Genomic DNA, 22,851 nt, shown 5'->3' with positions numbered 1-22,851 from the left:
TTTTTTATAGGTGGTAAATGAGCAAATACCCTCATGATCAGGAGACCTGTCCAAGTGTGATTTTTTTTTTTACTGATAATGGAAATCATAATAAAGATGCAAAGCCACCTTGGTGTGATTTCTTCCTTGACAGCGAAGTGCAACCTAACCAAAAGTTGCATTCTGTAAGAGGTTTACAAAAATTAAATGGAAAATTAAACTACACCAGTTTGTATTAATTTTATAAGTACTCCTCTCTCCAAAATATATTTGGTATGTTGTCATACATGTACTGGCAAGAATATAATGTAGAAATTTTATGGGAAATGTTTCCATTTAAAAAATATGCAGCTCAGACAAATAGCAATAATTCTCATTTCTGTGGTGTTTTCTTTGGTGTGAAAGTGTAAAAACAGATTCTATTACCCTACATGTAAGTTGAAGAACATAGGAGCTCCTCTGAAAAAGTTTTTTTTTTTTTCTGTTCATTTTTTTTGTTGAACATTTATATTTTCCTATAAGCAGTTTCTTCACAACACATTGTAAGATAATAACTAGCCATAAAAAGGACGTTTTTGTCTCAGAGATCATTTTCAAGATAAAAAAAAAGTGATTTTCATTTATATTTTTTATTTTCTTTGGGCAGAGACGTTTTGAGAATTTCCCTAAAAATATCACAAGGTGCAAAGGAAGGGGCAAAAATAAAAGTTATGTTTTCATTATCAGTGTGAGTCTCTCTCTGAAGCTGCAAAGTATGGTTATTTTATACTGTTGTGGATAATGTTAGGCCCATTTTAATTCAAAATACAAATGGGAACTTACATTGATAATCACACAATCCCTTAAATTGGCACTGTTTTGTTTTTTGCTTTTTTCCAGAAAACAATTTGAACATCCTTGTTACACAAGGAGGGGGAGGGGGGTATTCTACATAGTTTTAAATGGGGAAGCTCCACCTCAAGGTCCAACCCCTTAATACTGTATCCCTTTTCTAAACCCCTAGAAAGTAGTTTTAAAATATCTTTTTGAACAATATATCAGAATCCACTCATTCTGGGTCATGAGAGTAAATGAGAGATTATCAACAACATTTTAGAACTAGAAGAAGGGAAATCCCTAAAAGAAAGATTTCTGTACCCTTTCATTATACACCTGAATTCAACTTGTCAGAAATCCCTTACCCTTTAATAGTTATATCTGAAGCCTGAAAACTTTTGAGCAGAGCTTCCCGATATATGTCATTACATGGAGTCCTCCCACATACACAATCCAGGAACTCTTGACAAGTTGCGATGAAGCTGGCTTTAAGACTGTCTGATCAAGCAGCTTCTTCAGTTTTTGAGTACAAACTTGTTACTCTCAGTCAACTTCTAGTATGGAACCTTTTCTTTTCTGGTCTGGTCCAAGTTCACAGACACTACTAGCTAGCCATCACTTTCACAACACTAACACTAGCAATGCCAGTCGCAGTCTGGTTGTTCAGTTTCACCGCACCATGTTTCATGGTCACTCATCATTGTCAGACATGAGTTCATAATAGCTTGTAACATTCACCAGCCTGGCAGTGTCATTGTTACTATTACCTGTTCCCAGACTTCCTTTTATGGCTGGGTGTTGGGGCATGATATTTCAGTACTGTTTGCAAACAGTTTGTTAAGATTGCACATTGAAAGCGTGATGAATTAAAATAATTGAACTCTATGAAAGAGAATTGTCAGAATTGCTAGGGTTCTCTCATTCCCTGGAACTGAAATGTCTTGATGTAAGCTTATATAGAGAAAGCAGACTGAAAATAGAGCAAAATGTCTAAGTAACCTTTCAAGATAAGTTGCAAATACATTTGATAGTTAGGGATTAAAAGATAGGGAACTTGTTCTGTAAACAAGGCAGTTGAAAGGAATCGAAGCAATTAAAGGTGCATGCTTGACTTCCCAGGATCGGGGCGGGGGGGGGGGGGGTGGTGTATTGAAACTTTATAGTGTCACTGACATTTAACACTGTTGAAACAGAAAAATAAATTACATTATAACTGGAAAAAAAAAACAAAAAAACAAAAAAACACGACATACCCCGATTACTGAATCGCTCATAAAAATATCCTCTTGTTTATATTTAAGGGGTTCATGGCCTGCTTATGTACATGTTAAAGGAAGCGTTCACCATTATTACGGGATTACCAAGGGAAAAGTTAAGATATCTCGTTTAAGATTCTTAACAAATCGTAACAGAATTTATAATGCCAGTTTGAGTCACAAGCCAGAACACGAATCTGAGTTAGTGTCGATTGGCACGAAAGTTCCGCCACGTTATATGTGTGGGTCTTCACAGTGTGATACGATTAACAGCTCTCCATTACTCTCAAGTGTTTGTCAATGGTAAATTTCAAAAATTGGGCTTCTGTTAAATAGGTTCTCCCACGGGTAGAAAACTGACATTGCGCTTTTCTCTCAGTGTAATGCCTACCTAAGAGAATAGGATATTTGAATTGAGTGCAACTTACCTAGAATTCATTATTTCCACGTAAACGATGACTCCTGTGGAATTCAGCTACGAAGAAACGACGACATTTCGTAAAAACACACGCCTTCAAAACAGCGTCTTTTTGAAGAAATAATTGTTCTGTTCCTCAAACAAACGATATGGCGAGGAAGAAGACAAAATTTTGTTTATCATGGCCAAATAAAACGTTAGAAATACCCCGCCGATTGCGAAATATTGCTGTTTTACTTACAGGGAGAACGATTATGTCGCAGTCAAACTTTTTTTTGTCGCTCAACCCGCTTGTTTACCGGATGTGACGTCACTTTTTGTCGGATGATCCAGACACAAAAAAAGTGCCAGGCGTCGCAGAGTGTTCTCCCCCGCCCCTGGATTGTCCCCATGATATGGGACAATAATTCTATTTTTAGAACAAATTGCGCCATCGCCTGCGGCACACGCGCGTACATGCTGCGAGGATTTTTGCGGATGTCGCGCGGGGGAAATGGCGTCCGAAATTCCCGATATTTTTTATGTTTTTGGTCCACAACTCAACGCGTTTACGTCTGTTGGAATTTTGCTTAAGTATTTTCGTCGTAAGCTGCTCCAGTTTGAGTGAAGTAAGACAGTGTCGAATTTGGGTATGTTCCGCTTTAAGCTTAGATATATATCGCTGACCAAGTTGTGTTCTGACGGATGCTTCTTTTACATGAGCTGTACATTACTCCACTTTAAATTTCACATATGTTAAAGATTAACAGCTTTTCCATTACACAACAAAAAACTAGCTCGATATATTTAGCTATAGCAGAGCTTCAGGACCTCATAGTTTCCTAGCTCCTCTTGCCACACGCTTCCGAGGAATTTGCCAGTCTATCGCGACCGAAAAGTAAAACAAAATAATTGCTAGTTTGAGTTTCGCCTGAATTGTAAGCAACGCTTGATGTTTCATTAAGGCCCAATAACTTTACGTCCGTAGACACCGCTCAGTTTTATTCGTGTAAAAATCCAGTAAATTCTCTGTTGTCGATGAATGAGAGCGCCCGCCGATGCGTGTTTTGTACAGTCAGTAAACATGACAAATTGTACTTCCGCCGCACTTTCTGAAAGCGTACATCGAACTCAAACAATAACTCTATAGTTTTTAAATATGTTTAAGCTTGATAAATGTTTGAGAACATATTAAAAGCTAAGCTGAAAATATGCGAATAAAGCAGAAATAATCAGCAAAGTTACGATGACGCTTTCTTTAATCAACTTCGAATAACCATTTCGATTTTGTTGATCGAGTTATCAAATTCCTTGTCTATTTCCATTTTCGCAGTGTAAAACTTCACTATGCTTATGTTGAAGAAACACACATGATGTTAGTAGCCTTTTTTGCGTTCGTGAAATTTGTTGCAGCATCTCAGCAGAAAAGATAACGAAAGAAATCTTTGTCAAGATTTGTTGACAATTGAAAACAACGACTCGGACTTGAAAGTGCACGAGCCGCACTATGCAAATGAGCTAATTGTACGCGTCAGACTTTCCTTTCAAAAACTTTTGCAAACTCACCAAACAAGCAGAAACAATAAGAAACCATCAAAACAGGTTTTGGTTATGATTAACCATTGTCCGAGAAACTCACAAATTAACTCGATACCAGAGTAGAGAGTTTTCTTGCTATATTCTTAAGTCAGAACAAACACAAAAACATGCGTAAGCTTACAACTAGCGCGAGCAGATCTTATTATTCATTCCCAGCGCGAGATTGAAGTCTTGTTTTCGACCCCGAAAAACCCACCTTTTCCGTTGACTCAGAGCATAAAACTACGTATAAGCGCCCTGGTTCTTAGTCCCTGTCTTATTCCCTGCCATCGCTGTGAAAGATACGCAAGAGAGTCTCTCAACTCTCACCATTTGATCATGCAACGTGACAACATCCACACGAGAACCCCCGACATGTGCGTGGATCCGCGCGGATATATGACGTCAGGATGGCGCAATTTGTTCTAAAAATAGAAAAATTGTCCCATATCATAGGTGCCGATTATGGCTCCTGGTTAAACAGAATGTGTTGGTTTAGTTAACTTAGTTGATTGTTTGGATCATATTCATGGTAAGATGCCTAAGTTACTGGAACAGTATGAGTTCATACACAAATGTTCAATACTATTGTTTTGAATCAGCAGAAATAAAAGAAAGCGGGGGCAGATTTAGTGATAACTATTACTAGTATATTTCTAGTCAAATAAAAAAAAAAAAAAGCAAGCTAGTCTTGAGCAGTACAAGACCGAAGGATTCAAGCAGAGCTCGAGAATGCGTCATTGCAAAACATGTATTCCTTAGCAACCGTTCTCGTGGATTTGCACACATGCCTTTCCGTGACTTAGCGCATGTATCGCTATGTAAATCGCCCTGAGGCTTAAAAAGACCTACCTTGGAGAGAACCGATTTCTGTCTTGAGACTCCGGCATGTGTTGCAAAATTCGTTCATTGGTAACGATTTTATATATTTTACAGGTCGTGGTCGTCTTCGAGACGTTCACCTTATTATCGATTACTGCATAATTTGCACTTTTGAATAGATATGATCTGATATATTCATTCCTTTGCTTTTAGAATTGAACCTCTTCATCCGTGACACTTCTCCCTATAGCCGTCATCACTAAATTTAATCATCAAAGACATGAAAGTTTCACCGTCAATCATTGATCAGAGAGCTGTGCCTTGAAATGCCAACACTTGTCCAAGGTCGGTAACGCTTTAATTTAAAGTAAGATCTTCTTATGTCTTATATAAGTTATGGCATGCTCTATAGCAGACCACAGATTAATTTACGCCTCATTAAACTGAGCTCTCAAGAGTAGTTCGATTACCAGAAAATTACGTGATTGAAAACAATCTATGATCAGGACTGATTCTTGTAAAGAACAGATTGTACTTGCTGCATCGCACAATTGTATTGAAACAGGATGAAGAAGAGATTGCACTTGTTGCATCGCACAATTGCCCAAAATCATCAATCTCGATCAAACGGATATGTAAAAGGCCGCTATATAGGCGAGAACATCATATTGATTCAAGATGTCATGTTTCTCACTAAAAGCTTTAATATGCCAGGAATTGCATTTTTTCTTTTTTTGATTTTCGAAAAGCTTTTGACACAATAAAATGGAACTATCTATTATCCAGGCTTAGACTGTTCAATTTTGGCCCTGCAACTCATGTAGAACCAAGTGGTCTTAAGAGATCTTGGAACAAGTAAATTGACTATCACTATTCAAATTATCCGTTCACTCGTAGCCTGGGAACCGACTCCGCGTTGGGTTGATTGGTTTATTGCGAACTAGCGTGTGGTCTAGGGCGAGCGGAGGAGCCGGAGCCGAATAGTGACGAGGGAGAGCACAATTCGCGGAATTCCGCGAATTGTGCTCCCCTCGTCGCTTTTTTCAATTGCATCGAGGCGTCCGGCAAGGATGCCTCTTATCGGGCCTTCTTTTTGTAATTGGTATTGAGCTTTTCGCAAGGGCATTTAAAAGTAACAATGACATCAAAGGTATTGCTGTTGGCGGAAAGGAAATAAAAGTCACCCAATTCGCCGATGATACAACAGTGTTTTTTAGCGGCCATCAGTCTGTTATTAACCTTTTGAAGCTCCTACGTGAATTTAAACACACCTCCGACCAAGAAATAAATGCAAGCAAAACAGAGGCGATGTGGCTTGGAGCCTGGAGAAACAAAACTGATATTCCATATATATTTAAATGGCTTCAAGAACCGATTCAAGCTCTCGGCATTTTCTTTTCGTATAATTCCGACGCTGCAAATAATCTGAATTTTGGACAGAAAATTATCAAACTGAAAAATACGCTTAAAAATTGGAAAAGAAGGAAGCTTACCCTCCATGGCAGAATCAGAATAGTGAAAACTCCAGGTTTGTCAAAGCTAATTTATAACACCTCTGTGATCGAGATCCCCGATTCTTTCGTCAAAGAAATAAACAAACTAACTTTCAATTTTATATGGGAAGTAAAACCAGCCAAAATAAAAGGAAAGACCATAATAAGTGACATAAGTCAAGGAGGGTTGAGAATGATGGATTTTGAAGTCATGCCGAATAAAGCGCTGAAAATTGCTCGGATAAAGAGAATCACCGAACACGTCCACCCAGCATGGAAAATAATACCAGAGGTCGCCGCTGCCAAATATGGCGGTTTATCTTTTCTAACAGAATGTCAGTAGGATATCAAACATCGCAGCCCCGATAACCTTCCACCTTTTTACCACACTACTTAAGAGTTGGCAAAAATACAACGCTGACAAATTTTCGGAGGACTACCGTATTCAAAACAAAATCATCTGGAATAATAGTCGCATCCTGATTGGAGACCGACCAGTTTTTTTTCAAACCCTTATTTGAAGCTCAGATTATACGTATTAAACAATTTTTAAAAGAAGATAGCACTTTCCTCTCACTGGACGAGCTCACTCGCAAAATGAACATCAATATTCCGTTTACACTGTACTATGGCCTTATCGCTGCCATTCCTACAGAATGGAAGAAATTTGCGCCAAAACGCTCCTCTTGAGGACTTTCCGTCGACCCGCGTGGCCTACGCTACACTTCTAGGTAACAACGTAAGTCCACCGACACCAGAGAATAGAATTCTAAATTACGGTTTGTCCAAAGAAAGCATCCACAAAGTGTACTTGTTGCCTCTCTTAATAACCATAGATTCGAAATTTTTTTCCCTTTCAGTTTAAAATAATACACCACATTTTACCTACCAAATTCAGCCTTTTTGGAGCTGGCGTTACTGAAAGAGACATTTTTTCCTTATGCGCCAATGAAAAATTAACAATAAACCACCTACTGTACCACTGTACTGTATCTAAGGCTTTCTGGGATAGATTCACCAACTAGTGGTACCAGAAATTTAAACAAGTGGCAATTGTGACTGAATCTAACATCCTATACGGTTGGCATAATAACATCAAAAATAAACAGGCATTTAATGTCACTCTTCTTATTGAAAACTTCTATATCTTCTTGACAAGTTCATGTGATGGCAACTTACGTTTTGAAGGCTTTTTTCTCCGCCTCCAAGACAAACTTGATATTTTAAAGCAAAGTTAAACGGCCAAAACGGCCCAGCTGCATAAATTCTTGAACATCTGGGGAAAATTACTATAAATTTCACTCGGCTTCGTCCTTTTCTTTTCACTCTCTCTTATTGTAACTCATCTTTAAGCCAGCCGTAGTCTTGTTCCTATCTGTTAATTTTATTGCATAATAAAACATAATGATAATTGCTACCATAATATAAATAGTGTAAGAAAAGTATATAAGTGGTGCGGGCTCATATTTGTAGTACATCTCTTCGTAAGTAATGTAAATAGTGTGGTTTTGTTGTGCAAGCATTGTAAGCAGTGTAAGCTCTGCAAGCTGTCTCAGGAAAAGTTTAACTGAATAAATAAATAAATAAATAAATAAGTAAATAAATAAATAAATAGAGCTTCTTAAAACCACAGTTTTACTCTAGGAAACTTGGAACTAAAATTTAGCGAAAAACCTAAAAAACTAGACACCAAAAAATTAAAACATGACAGAGAGTTACTCTTAATAGGAGTATGAATAAAAATAATAATGAACTAAAAAAGCAGCTGTGAAAATCACAAAAATCAGGCAATCCTGACGTCTGACGACTAGAAAAGTTTTTAAGAACCGAGAAACGGGGTAAGCAGATATCTTAAAAGAGGCGAAGAAGAGTATTAGAAAATAGAGTTCACCAAGAAAGAAGCTGGATCAAAACGCGTTTGGAACCTCATGACAAATACACTGGAATATTTATAGATGAAAGTAACAAGTTACTTAATGATGATCTTGAAAATTCAACAGTCAATATTCCTTCAACGAGTGCAAACGTGATTCGTTTGATGTCGAGAGTCACTCCTTTATGACAAGCCGTTTGTAGCAAAATTCAATCCTTGCAATATATGTTTAATCCTTTAAATAATGGTTTTATTTAAACATATAAAAAGGCATTCAATCCAATGGCAAATAAAATTTTTGGTTCAATTCAATCTTTTAATTTTCATGATTCAATCCAATACTTGGAATATTGATTCAATCCAATACCTAAAATATTGATTCAATCCAGTACCTGGGATATTGATTCAATCCAATACCTGAAATATTGATGCAATCCAATACCTCAAATATTGATGCAATCCAATACCTCGAATATTGATTCAATCCAATACCTCGAATATTGATTCAATCCAATACCTCGAATATTGATGCAATCCACCTCGAATATTGATACAATCTTCCTGGGCCGAGCGCGGCCAACAGGAACAAACAGTAACTGAGCACTAGAGAGCACTGAAAACATGGCGAGCGAAGGAGAACTAGATTTAGAAGTCGAGTTTCCTAAGTTTTTTGCAGACGTCTTGGATAAAACGGAAATAATTTTTGAGAATTTTGACTCAGAAGTAGCCTGCGAACAGGCTCCCAGCGAGGGTAGAAAAAAATTCGGCGAGCGAAAGCGTGATTCCGTGTGCGAAGCGAGTGGGAGTCGGAGCGTGAATCCGCGAGCGAAGCGAGTGGGACGCGGGGGAGCCTGTAGACATTGTTTTTGATACGCCGTTTCGCCCCTTGGTGATTAGCCTGTAACAAATCAGTCAAGTAAGTAATTAAACCTGTCAAAATTGATTGTTTTTCCCGCGCTGATATATCGGCTTTTTATAGCATTCTACCGCATTTAATTTGCTTCCTGGCCGCGGTTTGTAAGTCTGGGAAACCGAAATCAGTCGGAAAAAGTATTCTCCGCGGACCAAATGCCTTTGATGAGAAACCTGAAACGAGGAATGCTCTTTGTGCTGCTGCCTGTATTTGCCTTAAACAGTACAACCAGAAGCTAAGCGTCTTTCACTACAGAAATGGTCTGTTGTTGTTGCTTGGCGGCGTGAAAGCGGCGACATTGCAAAGGTGTCATCACTTGGCTATTACTATGTCTCAAAAGTCAACTATTCGCATGCAGGAGAAATTTGGCGACGATTTTGATGCGAAGGTTGTGTCATGGACGGAACAAACCAGAGAAACTGAACTACTGATTCGTTTGTTGGAAGAGATCAAGAAGCATAGCTTTCAGGAGGGTAGCACTTCACATGGAGCGCCCTTCTTGATCGATCTGTCTGACGTTGCAGTAAGAGCTGTTCCTCATTTCGACGAGTGCCTACACAATAAGTGCGAAACTTTGGTTCAAATCCACCGGCGACCAGTTCTTTCTCTCGTTTTTCGTCTCCTAAGCCGATGGCAAACGCTCTCAGACCTAGACGTGTCAACTCTTCAACCTGGTCTTTCATTATAGAAACTAAAGGCGTCACAACTAAGACACAAGCACTTTGTAGTTTCCACAAGTCTTTCAGTAGACACGGCAGCAATTGAAAAATAAGACTCTTCCCGAAACCAGTAGGTAGAATACCGAAAACATCGCGCTTCTGTGCCACAGTTTCCAGGCATAGCTTCTGCTCATGTTTCAAACCGGAGATGTGATGAAAATGTTGCAAAGAATTGCTCAAAGCTGCCTCGAATTCCACGTCAGTGAACTGTACATTGCACGCAGAAGCCATCTTTGTCGGTCGCGGCAGGAATTATGTAAATTTACATGCAGTTGTCAAGATCTGTCAAATATTTATCTCAAAGCTTCTCAAAGCTGTCAACAGTCATCGATTCAACCAATCAGATCTTGATACCAGGAGCTGGTATCATGGAACGGCGGCATCAATGGAATGTCTACAGGCTCCCCCGTGCACTCCCTCGTCACCAGACCGCTCTCGGCTCGTCCCGCTCGCTCTATACTACACTCGGCTAGCTCGCTCTAAAACTAACCGGGAGCCTGTTCGCAGGCTAACTCAGAAGTTGCAGAAGAGCACGCCGAAGTTCTTGATCAAACCAGTAGTCTGCTTAGGTAAATGAGACATTGCTACAACCGAGAGACAAGGGACAAGGAAAATTTAGATTCCATTGCTGTCGCTTTTGTAGATGTGCTCAGTGTGTTGCGTCGCAGAGCTATTACTCCGTCAATTTTTTCTGCGGAATCCATTACGATAGAAAGCGAAAAAAAAGGAAATCATGGAAGACCATTTCTTAAAATTCCTGTTGAGGTGCTTGAGAAACTTTGAGGACTAGGATTCATCTGGACAACGATAAGAGAGATGATTGGAGTTTGGAGACGGACAATTCACAGAAGAGTGACAGACGGTATGGCTTAGAAGATATAAGGGGTTTCGACAGCTTACCTGATAAGGAACCGAAATCAGTCAAGAGTACATTTCTAACCACGGGAGTGCTACTGGATATAACTTCATTGCAGGTTTCGTTAAGTCCATTGGGTTACGGGTTCAACGGAGAAGAATAAGAGAAAGGTTAACAAAATTAGATCCCCAAAATACTGTCTTGAGATGGGGTGCGTAAATTCGCTTTGGCATCTAGATGGACATCACTCTCTGATCCGATGGAAAATACTAATTCACGGCTGTATAGACGGATTTTCTCGGAGAATAATGTTTTTGAAATGTAGTGCCAACAATAAAGCAAAAACAGTTCTTGAATTGTTTCTGGATGCCGTTAAGAGAGACGGAGAATTTTGGCCTTTGAGAGCACGAGTATATCATGGTGTTGAAAACGTTGGTGTGTGCGATACAATGGTACAGGTTAGAAGAGAGGAGAGGGGCAGCTTCACTGCAGGGCCATCAACACAACCAACTAACTGAAAGATTGTGGAGGAATGTTTTCCGTTGTGCTTCCCACTTGTACTTTTACACTTTTTATAGTATGGAATTGTCAGGCATCCTGCACACTGATAATTCAGTGCATCTTTTCACCTTAAACTTAGTTTTCAACCAAGGATAAACCAAGCTCTTTGCCAGTTCACTGAAGCTTTCAACCACCAAAGTGTGAGAACAGAAAAAAAAAAAAACAGGTTGCTATACCAAATGTGGCTTATCATATGATGCAGCCTGAGAACCCTCTTTCAAATGGAAAGTCATGTGATTTTGAATACTACGGTGATGATCCTGATGGTCCAACTCCATTGGACAGTGATAACAATGTTGTAGTTGAAGAAATTGACCTGGGACAACATGATTCAGTGCAGTCATTTGTATTGGAAAGGCTAGATCCCTTAAGAGAATCAAGTCAAATGGGAGTAGACATCTTCCAAGAGGCTCTAGAACTTGTGACAGTTAAACTTGGGCAACTGACAATTGCATAATACTACATGTGTGTGGGCTGGGTAAAGGAGATTATGGCCCCACTAAAGTATTTTTGCAACTCAATTCACAACAGAAAACCTCACCCTGTATCAAGAAAATTATTTTCCCATCTTTCTTTTCATGATATACAAAACTCAGAAACTGCTTGAATTACAGAATGCCTAATGTCTAGCAACAAAACTAAACTGAAGAGAAATCAAGGCATTTTATAACTGCCACGTTCACTACTCTGCCTTGTAGATTTTTCAGGTGCTTATCAAAACAGACGTTAAAATGTTGCAAGGTTAATTTGTTATCTTATTTTCAAAAGTACCCAGAACACAAGACTAAATTCTTGGTGCAATGGCGTAATGGGTACTAATAGGTCTCATGTCACTAGCCAAAACTAACTTTGCACCAGCCAGCCTTTTTAATACACAGTTTCACTGACTTTTTTAGAGTGGTCAATCTTGGACATTTCTTGTTGCATCTAAAATGTTAATAATAATCACTAAGAAAATTTCACTCCCACAAACACGAATCCTGCTTTTCTTGAATATGCCTATGTTCAAGCTCTGATGAACTTCTATCAGCATTACCATTTTCTTTTATCTCCGTTTAATAGTTAAATATTTATATGCTTATTGAGGCAATTATTTCCATGAAATCCAGTCATAGTTTCCCTGTTTTCATTAGTTTCTATTCTCTTCAGTTTTACTTTGTCAGGATAATTCTCAATTTTGTTTTCATCCAGTAGACCAGTACTCCATTCCATCATAATTGTCACAATGGCTAGTGAAAGTGCAAAATCTACTATTCAAAACTGAAATGTGTGGCTAGTTGGCAGTAGTGTTAGCCTTGAGCCCTGGGTACCCGATAATATTCACAACAAATTGGTGCAATGTTTGTCATAGAATATCAAGAAAAACATCGTTTTTAGGAAAGAAGTACCACAGGTGGGTTAAATAATGCAAAACATGAGACAACAACATTGAAAAACTTAAAACACATCCAAATGTTCAATGATTGCTGTCTTGTAAAATTTAAAGGTTCTTATTTCAAAAATAACATAAAGCCAGGTTTACACAAGCAGTTTTTGTGAGGAAAATGTTTGACTGTGTATATAGCACAGCAAAAATTTTGTTTACAGTTCAAAGTTTAGTGTGCCAGTAATGATTGGACAGCAGAAATATGCACAATACCAAAGACCAATGTGGTAGCACAATTTGCCACAAAAAGCTAGCACACACAGCTTTTAATAAACAAATACGTTTGTCACATAAAAATTGGTTAACTCACATCTACAAAAGCGACAGTAATGGAATCTAAATTCTCCCTGTCCCTAGTGTCTCGGTTGTAGCAATGCCTCATTTACCTAAGCAGACTAATGGTTTGTTCAAGAACTTCGGCGTGCGCTTCTGCAACTTCTGAGTCAAAATTCTCAAAAATTATTTCCGTTTTATCCAAGACGTCTGCAAAAAACTTAGGAAACTCGACTTCTAAATCTAGTTCTCCTTCGTTCGCCATGTTTTCAGTGCTCTCTAGTGCTCAGTTACTGTTTGTTCCTGTTGGCCGCGCTCGGCCCAGGAAGATTGTATCAATATTCGAGGTGGATTGCATCAATATTCGAGGTATTGGATTGAATCATTATTCGAGGTATTGGATTGAATCAATATTCGAGGTATTGGATTGCATCAATATTTGAGGTATTGGATTGCATCAATATTCGAGATATTGGATTGTATCAATATTCGAGGAATTGGATTGAATCAATATTTCAGGTATTGGATTGAATCAATATTCCAGGTACTGGATTGAATCAATATTTTAGGTATTGGATTGAATCAATATTCCAAGTATTGGATTGAATCATGAAAATTAAAAGATTGAATTGAACCAAAAATTTTATTTGCCATTGGATTAAATGCCTTTTTATATGTTTAAATAAAACCATTATTTAAAGGATTAAACATATATTGCAAGGATTGAATTTTGCTACAAACGGCTTGCCATACTAGAGTCTAAAACTAATAGTGCGTTTCTTTAAGAAAATCCAAGATTGGTTTCTTAAATCCGAAAGAATCGGAAAACGGATTTTGCGTTTCTTTACCAAACAGGTCAATCCAAGATCTCTCGGATCATGGTGCGTCAAAGGATTCCGCCGAAGAATCCGTTTTCGGATTCTTTCGGATTTAAGAATCTTGGATTTTGTTAAAGAAACGCACCCTAAGTTTGATAATATGATAAAGTTTTTGCATACTGCCGAGTTTTAAGTTCGAGCAATTAGTGCAGAAATTATTACTCAAAGAACTGTAACTTTTTGACCATAATTAATAGAGCGGACTGGTTATGAAACCCGACAAAGTTCTTTGTTGTATGTTTTTTTCGCCTTTTTGGCCTTAACCGTGCACAAAATAATGTAGCTGTTTATTCCGTACTGAGAAACTAACCAATAGAAACGTTTTGGTTACGTAATTCATACACAGTGTTTGAGCGCAAAACAAAAGATTGTGCACGGTCGTGGACCACTTGAAACCTTTGTTTGCTTCTTTGATGTTTGCCGGGCTTCATAACCAGTCGCCTCTATTAACTATGTTTTGACTAACTATTTGAAACATTTCACTTGAATTCATTAATCTTAGTTAACCCGCGGTTAAATTCTCAAGCATTCTCGAAAAGTTAATGTCAACTGAACCTCGTCAAATGCATCAAGCGTGTGCCGTGATTGTGTTTTAAACCGAGCATGATATCATTATTTACTACTTATTAACCGACAGTGAGGTCTTTACGAGAGATATCTCAGTCTAAGATCTTGCCGTCGATAAGCCAAGGTCGAGGTTTGAATATTGCCATAAGGACCGAACGTTCGAGGTTAGTAAGTTGTTCATTATATGACTTTTTGCTTTGTGTTTACACGCCCGTAATCGGCCTGTTGGTATTTCGGGAGACGAATGCCCTACAATACCAAGACGGAAAATGTAGCTGACGGAGAATCCATCTAGACGGATTATCCGTCTCTAGTGTGAAAACGGCCAATTTGTCAATTAGAGCGCGCGTTATATCGGCTACAAGAACAAGCCACATAATAAGAAGCCATAGAGTAGGAGTGACTCTTGACATCAAACGAATCATGTTTGCACTCGTTGAAAGAACATTGACTGCTGATTTTAAAGATTATCATCAGCTAACTCGTTACTTTCATCTATAAATATGGCAGTTTATTTGTTATGAGGTTCAAAACGCCTTTTCAAATTCTCCGGTTTGAATAGGGTTTTCAAAAAGCTCCGTTTTCGTGACGGCCTAACCGTAGAAATAAAGCTGCGTTTTCAGATTCCTCCGTCGTAGTATGGAGGGGCCTAGCTATAGGAGATCGCGTCAGTTTACGGCTTGAATACAAGCAGCTACCTCTTCAGTTCCACCAGCAGCTAGTCAACAATGAATACAGTTAAAAGAAACTTATCGAGAGCTCTCAAGATGATCCATCGAGAGAAAATTGAATTTGAAGTTATCCATATTTTCATTAAATCTCCGGACGTTTCACGTCAGTTCAAAACACAAACACGGCACACGCTTGAAGCATTTGACGAAGTTTAGCTGACATTAACTTTTCCCAGATTGCTTGAGAATTTAACCCCGTGTAACTAAAATTAATGAATTCAAGTGAGATGTTTCAAATAGTCAGTCAAAAAGTTACCGTGTTTTGAGTAGATTTTTAGTAAATAATTTCTGCACTAATTGCTTGAACTCAGAACTCGGCGGCATGCTGGAACTTTAACATATTAAAATTGATCTGTCAGGTGAAAAACTTACTTCTAGACTCTAGCCAATCAAACTCTTGTGTCTCAAATATTACGTTTTCTTCTTGCCATGACAACGTAACTGAATAGGCGGCTCTGCGAGCGAGCATGACTTCGCACTAAAAATGGCCGTCCACCGAAAGATTCGTGCTCTCTTGGGTGTTTTCTCTATCACTGTGTCATATCTTCTCCTCTTCTACCACGGCATTTTAAAAGGTAGGACTCTACGCGAAATTGTCGCAATGTAGTCTTCGAACGAAAAACGTAAACGAGAAGTACAGTTACTGTGAAATCTCTCTATTCGACTAGATATCGTATTTAATTGCCGGGTTGTTCGTTTCAAGAGTTTTCAGATAAGAAAAATGACTGACTTAGCTTCTTGTTGGCCAAAATAAAATAGTTGGGTAGAAATTCCGACCTAGAGAACCCTAAATATATATCTATATATTATTTTTTTCTTTTAAAACCCATTGAGAACAACTAGGACTCTAACTCACGTTCGTCGCTTGTTGATGGGCGGTATTTCAGCGTTCGTTCAACACGTATTTTGCGAAAAAAAAACTGGAGATTATTGTCGGAGGTCCAGAGTTTTATTTTAAGGTGGCGTGGAAACTGGAATGAAAAGATTTGACACTCAAAGCAGTTCGGGGTTAAACTGAAGCTTTTGCTTGACACGAACGTACCACCGTCAGGTAATTAAGGTCCGGTTTAAGCGTCGCATTTTACATGCGCCGAATCGAATTGCCGAATTAAGTGCATGTACAATTTGACGTTTAAATAACTTAAATGCGACATATTTCAATTAAATGCGAGTTCAGTCGAATATTTGACTGATCCAGTCGAATATGCGACTGAAGTTCGCCAGTTGATTTAAACGCCGCATTTTACATGTGCCGAATCTAATTCATAAATTATGTTAAATAAATTGTGTTAAATAAATTTTGTTTGCTCGAATGGGAATTAAAGCCCCGGCCAAACGATCGTAACATTGTTGGGCGCAACATGTTTCGTGCGTTTGGCCACCGTCTTGCGGTGTGTTGCGACATGTTGGGTGTTGTTGGCTCAAATTTTCAAATTTGAGCCAATAACACCCAACATGTCGCAACACATCGCAACAGGGTGGCCAAACGCACGCAACATGTTGCGCCCAACAATGTTGCGATATGTTGTGCTGAAATGTTGCGATCGTTTGGCCAGAGCTTAACACGTCGCTATCGCTCGCGCTCAGCAATTTTATTCCGCAAAAAAAAATGCGACGTTTAAATCAAATCAGCTCAACTTGTTCATTCGAGTCGACTAAAATTAGTATCTGATTCGGCGCATGTAAAATGCGACGTTTAAACCGGGCCTAAACATTTTGCAGGTTTCCGTGTGGGAAGTTATTAAAACCCAGTGAATCTTGATTCATTTCGCAAACGATAACTGATCTCCTTGGCAAGCATTTTCATGTTGGTTATAGCATCCCTTCCATGAGTTTTACTCATGTTTACTTCTGTCTCAACGTGAAATTGTGGTTCTAAGAATAATTTGTAAATCGCCTGGGGCGAATAATGGATGTGTGCGCTACATAAACGATGAGCTACTATTATTATTATTATTAGTAGTAGTAGTAGTAGTAGTAGTAGTATATCAGCATTCATCCATGGCGAAGATTTTAATGGAGTTTTGACTTTTCTTTTAAGTATTACCGTTTCTTTCGGCCATCCTGTTTCAATACAATTGTGCGATGCAGCAAGTGCAGTCTGTTTTTTACAAGAATCAGTCCTGATCATAGATTGTTTTCAATCACGGAATTTTCTGATAATCGAACTGCCTGTTGAGAGCTCAGTTTAATGAGGCGTAAATTAATCTGTGGTCTACTATAGAGCATACCATAGCTTATATAAAACATAAGAAGATCTTACTTTAAAGCGTTACCGACCTAGGACGAGTGTTGACATTTCAAGGTACAGCTCTCTGATCAATGATTGACGGTAAAATTTTAGCTTTTTGATGATTAAATTTAGGGAGAGGTGTCGCGGATGAAGAGGTTCAATTCTAAAAACAAAGGAATGAATACATCAGATCATAAAGTACAAATTATGCCGCAGTAATCGATAATAAGGTTAGTGTGTCGAGGACGACCAAAACTTGTTAAAATAATTATATAAAATTGTTACTAATGAACGCAAATTTTGCAACCACACGCTGGAGCTTTGAGACAGAAATCGATTCTCTCTAAGGAAGGTCCTTTTAAGCCTCGGGGCGAACTACATAGCGATACATGCGCTAAGTCACGGAAAGGCATGTGTGCAAATCCACGAAAACGGTTGCTAAGGAATACATGTTTTGCAATGACGCATTCTCGAGCTCTGCTTGAATCCTTCGGTCCTGTACTGCTCAAGGCTAGCTTTCTTTTTTGAGCGACTAGAAATATACAATAAAAAGATCAAACATTGACGGAGAAAGTTCAGTGAGTAATTTTGGAAACAGCTTCCAGTCTTGTTTCATCAAATATGAGTAGTATTTTCTTTTGATTTGGCAGGATCAAGGCCAACAGTCAAAGCAATTTGGAGTGAAAATAAGACTTTGGTTGAAACGAGAGAACTGCTACAGGTAATAAAGCATTTTCCGTGAGTCATCTGGGACATTAATATAACTGCTTGCTAGTCAGTCTTACCTTCAAAAAAGATAAATCAAAGTAGCTGAATAGTGTGATTAAAACATACAAATGCAGTCTAGACAACGAGGGGTAGCTGTTTCGAAACATGGTTGAAATTATTAATGGCGAACAATTAAGACTTCATTAGGCCTTACAACTCAAGTTCAGAATTATCTTAAACTAATGATGGGTTAAAAATGTTCTTGTAATAATTTTAATTTACATCTTTCACAAACAGGACTCTGCTAGCATCAATCAGAGTTTGAGGATGGAAATTCGTTTGCAAGAACGAAGAGCTCGAGTCCAAGATTACTGCAAGAGGCACAAACGTAACGCCGACACTGTACTTGGGAAGGATCTTCATTATTTCAACGTGTTTCGTAGCAGGAAAGTTATTTACTGTTTTATACCCAAAGTCTCAAGCTCACAATGGAAAAAGGAACTGTCACCCTTGGTAGAAGATGACAAGCAAATTTATAAGGGCAGTTTGAAAAACGATCTAAGCAAATTCCCTCGACAAGAAGTGGAACCAATGCTTAAGAACTATTTTACGTTCCTATTTGTCCGGGATCCTATGGAGCGGGTGCTTTCCGCTTACAAGGATAAATTTGTGAAAGATAACAGGTATTATCATCCAGCGTATGGTAGAGATATAATCAAACGATACAGGCCTAATGCAACAAAGCAGGCCCTTGAGACAGGCAGTGGTGTGACTTTTCCAGAATTCACGAAGTATCTGGTAGAAACACGAAGGTGGGATGAACACTGGCAAGAATTTGACAAACTATGTCATCCCTGTGCTGTAAACTATGACTTTATAGGTCGTTTCGAAAATCTCTTTGAAGATGCTCATTATTTGATAAAAAAGGCAGGAATTGACGACCGTGTTTCTTCTCATTCATTTCGTTCGTCTAACACGGCGGCTGACTTGTTACATTACTATTCTCAAATTCCTAAACAAAGAATTTTTCAAATGGCAAAGATTTATGAAAGTGACTATGAACTGTTTGGTTATTCTTTTCCAGGCAAATTGGGAGCACTTTTGAATTCAACTGATAGCCAGTAATTGCAGGCGTTATTTTTTTAGGGCTAGCTTGAAAATACTACAAGAAAATATAGTCAATGTTCCGACAATGTGTAATAGTGCTTTTGGAACACGAGCTAAACGATGTATTCAGGAGCAAAACAGAAAATGTCACGTTTCCGATTGTTATCACAGTGTGAACTAAGACTGGGAGCTGTTAGGAATAATAGAAAATACAATCCGATACCTAAACGCCAATTTTGCTGCGAACAATTCGGACTTGGCTGCTTGGAGGCTTGGGGGTATAAACTTGGGGGTATAAAGCAAAAGAGATCACATTGCAGTAAAATGGTGGAAGAGTAGTTTCTTTTCATTTTTTTTCCTTGTCTCAGAGAGAAGTTAGAATTTGACTACACTATATGGAAATGGACCCCTTATCTACAGGAGAGAGCAAGAAAAATCCTTGCTAAATTTTCAAAAAGTAACGAGAAAAATAAGAAGAGTCTTGATTGTTAACCTTTTGTATAAGTGCAGATTGACTTTAAATTGGCTTTCACAATAAGATGGAAAAACTATCAACAAAATGTTCTCCTCAGATTCAGTGATTTGTAACCATGCACGCGGGTTATCATGAGAGTGAGTCACCTGGAGTGATGAACTTATTAAGGGAGTGTACCCGAGTATTTATTCATTATAATAGTCAGTAAATATGATACTTTGTTTTGATTGAGAATTTAAATATAACAGTTATTAATTCGGTTTCAAGTTATACAGTAGGTTTCAATATTTTATGTTTTCGATGTCTAAATATTTATGCTTTTTGGTCGGTCTGTTTTGCCGGCTTGTTTCTTGGCCTAAAACTCTACCTAAACAGTTTAAATCGAAAATGTTTCAGTGCTGGGCATAAGTTTAGTGTGGCCATAAATTGGGCGACGAATAAAGAAAGGTTAACAATTTCATTAGTTACCAAGGTATTTAAGTTTGAACAAGCATTCAAGAGAGTTGAAATTCCCATTTGTTAAATGTTAGAAAGATGTTTGGCGTTTCCCACTTGACTTGTGTGGTGTGTTCGTCCTAATATACGTACTATACAACTCGGTTTATAAAAACATGTTTTAATCATTTGACAATCGAGACCACATGCTGAGCATACGGGACACTACATCTCCCCTAAGTTATTACAAAAACAAACAAGTATATCTATAAAGGTAGTGATAACAAACTTAAAGTGACTAATAAAGTGTTTGAAAGAAAGTTCAGATTCTCTTACTTTCTTCTGAATAATTTAAACTACGCGCATGCATAATCTTGCATTCAGGCGGGTGCTTGCCTGGCTCGCAGATCGAGGGCGCGAAGCAACTGAAGGCAAGGGGCCAGATGGAGCTTTCCGTGTATCTGCTATTGGTTGACTGGGGCTGGTATTCGGGTGATCCTGTTCGGGCTGCACTGGCCGCTCGGGTAGGTGTGGCTGCGGATCTCTTTCCCCTTTGTCAACAGTTTCAGGATCAACAAACCTTTTCGTGTGAGCAATGTTGCGCATCTTATTGTTCCCATTTGTGTCTTGTAAGATGACAGCATTTTCATGTTTGCGAGTGACAATGTAGGATTCTGGCTCACAGTTAGGTGAGAGCTTGTTTTCACGTGTCTGCTTTAATAGAACTTTGTCACCCTCCTCAGTATTGCTGTGTTTAGCTGCCCGTGTTCTGTCTGGATATTCCTTTTGGCGGAATTTTGCACGATTGTCTCTCTCTCTCAACAGCTGTCGCCAATATGCGTCCGTTGTACGGTCTTTGGAGAATTCAACTCGAGGAAGCTTGCCGCCCAGTGTCCTCCCTATCAGTAGTTCTGCAGGCGACACTCCAGTAACAGTATGTGGGGTAACTCTATACTGGAAGAGAAAGTTCTGAAGTGCTATTCTCCAATCTTTCCCTTCAAGGCGAGCAATTGGCGCTATCTTCAGGATTGTTTCATTGCCACGTTCCACTTATCCGTTGCTCTGAGGCTCATAGAGTACGCCCTTCTTGTGGCTTATCCCCAAGTATTCTAGGATGCCCTCAAATTCCTTTGACGCGAATGGTGGTCCATTGTGACTGCGAAGAGTTTCTGGTAGTCCATGTGTTTTGTAAATAGCTTCCATACTCTTTATCACGTGTTGGGCATTCGTCTTCTTCAGGGGAATGGCCTCTAGCCAACGAGAGTAATAGTCGACAACCACCAAGAGGTGTTCACCATTTGAGATCTCATGAAGATCAACCGAGATCTCTTGCCAGGGTCCATCAGGCAAACTGCTTGATCTCACAGGTTCTGGTTTTGCTCTTGGACCTATAAGCTGATAGGGATGGCGCGAACGTATGGCATCCTCCACCTGTTTGTCCATTTGCGGCCACCACACTTTCTCTCGCAACCTGACTTTAGTACGGACCATGCCCTGACGACCTTCGTGTGCCAACATGATGGTTTGTTTCCAAAGGCTGAGGCATCACAATACGAGTTCCTCTCATCACGACTTGTCCTACTACCCACAGTTCTCCTTTAACCGCTTTGTAGATGGTGCCTGACAACTGGCTCCGGTCACCGGTCGTCACAGCTTTGCGTACTAGTTGGATCATCTGCTGTGGCAGTCTCGACTTTCTTCGGCAGTAAAGCGGCTGGCACCGCTGCACTTGCCACGCTGTATGCAAAATCTTTAATTTGTCAGGTGTCCTCATCTTGAGTTGAGCCAACGGGTAGGCGGCTGAGGACGTCAGCAGCATTATCTTTGCCTGGTACGTGTGTCAACGTGTATTGGAATTGCTGCAAGTACAGGAGCCACCTTTCTATCCGGGCAGATGGAGGTTTGGACTTTGCACTGAGTACTGTGACTGGCGGCTTGTGGTCAGTGCGGATCTCGAATTTAATTCCGTATAGGTACAGGTAAAACTTCTCGCAAGCCCATCTGACAGCTAGAGTTTCTCTTTGAGATTGGGAGTATCTTGCTTCAACTTTGCTGAGCTTTCGGCTAGCGTAATATATTGGCCTGTAGGTCAGGTCTTCTTGTTTTGCTCCAGGATCGCTCCAACTCCAACAAGAGAGGCATCATTTGTGAGCCGTGTTGTGCCACCTTGTCTGCGGTAGACCATCACTGGTGCTCTAGTTAGCAGGTCTTTAATTTCTTGAAAGGCTTTGCTCTCTTTGCACCCCACTGGCACTTAGCATCTTTGCTGGTTAGGTCCCACAATGGACTTGATATGGTTGCAAAGTTTGGGATGAACTTCGCACCATATTGAACTGACCCGAGAAAACTTCTTACTTCAGACTGGTTCTGGGGCGTTGATGCTTCAACTATAGCTTTCCCTCGCTCACTGGAGACTTTCAGTCTTTCACCAGATAGTACATTACCCATGTAAACCATGCTACTAAAACCAATGCCACACTTATCATAGTTCAGGGTGAGGCCACATTCCTCCAGCTTGCGCATGACCCTGTCTAAGTTCTAATCGTGTTCTTTGTCGTCTGCCCCAAGGACTCGCAGGTCATCATGGAGGTTGTATGCACCTTGGCAGCCTTTAATTACTTGCCGCACGATTTGTTATAATTTTTCCGTGGCCAAGTTCACGCCAAAGAGTAAGCGCTTATACCTGCATAAACCATCAGGTGCAGCAAATGTTATAATGTCGCTAGAGTCTGGATGTAACTTAATTTGGTGGAAG

At 39.3% G+C, this 22,851-nt stretch overlaps 1 protein-coding gene across 6 annotated transcripts; it reads left to right on the top strand.

The window, feature by feature from the left end:
* The first annotated feature begins 13,617 nt into the window (after window positions 1-13,617).
* Window positions 13,618-20,416, top strand: LOC110057964 (carbohydrate sulfotransferase 11-like). 6 transcript variants are annotated; one of them, XM_089294192.1, is made up of 4 exons: window positions 15,639-15,713; window positions 16,098-16,189; window positions 18,022-18,092; window positions 18,377-20,416. In XM_089294192.1, the coding sequence occupies exon 4, from the start codon at window positions 18,407-18,409 to the stop codon at window positions 19,202-19,204; it is 798 nt and encodes a 265-aa protein (XP_089150318.1). In that variant the 5' UTR covers window positions 15,639-15,713; window positions 16,098-16,189; window positions 18,022-18,092; window positions 18,377-18,406; the 3' UTR covers window positions 19,205-20,416. The 6 variants fall into 6 exon arrangements, with proteins under 6 accessions (XP_089150317.1, XP_089150315.1, XP_089150320.1 ...); XM_089294191.1 differs by lacking the exons at window positions 15,639-15,713; window positions 16,098-16,189 and adding an exon at window positions 13,618-14,571; XM_089294189.1 differs by lacking the exon at window positions 16,098-16,189 and having other exon boundaries at window positions 14,608-15,713.
* The last annotated feature ends 2,435 nt before the right edge of the window (window positions 20,417-22,851 follow it).

This window comes from Orbicella faveolata, unplaced genomic scaffold (genome assembly GCF_042242905.1).
Source record: "Orbicella faveolata isolate gen_17 unplaced genomic scaffold, um_ofav_v1 contig_25, whole genome shotgun sequence".
Classification (NCBI taxonomy): Eukaryota; Metazoa; Cnidaria; class Anthozoa; order Scleractinia; family Merulinidae; genus Orbicella; species Orbicella faveolata.
The sequence above is the reverse complement of the archived record's forward strand: the minus strand, read 5'-3'. Positions and strand labels throughout refer to the sequence as shown.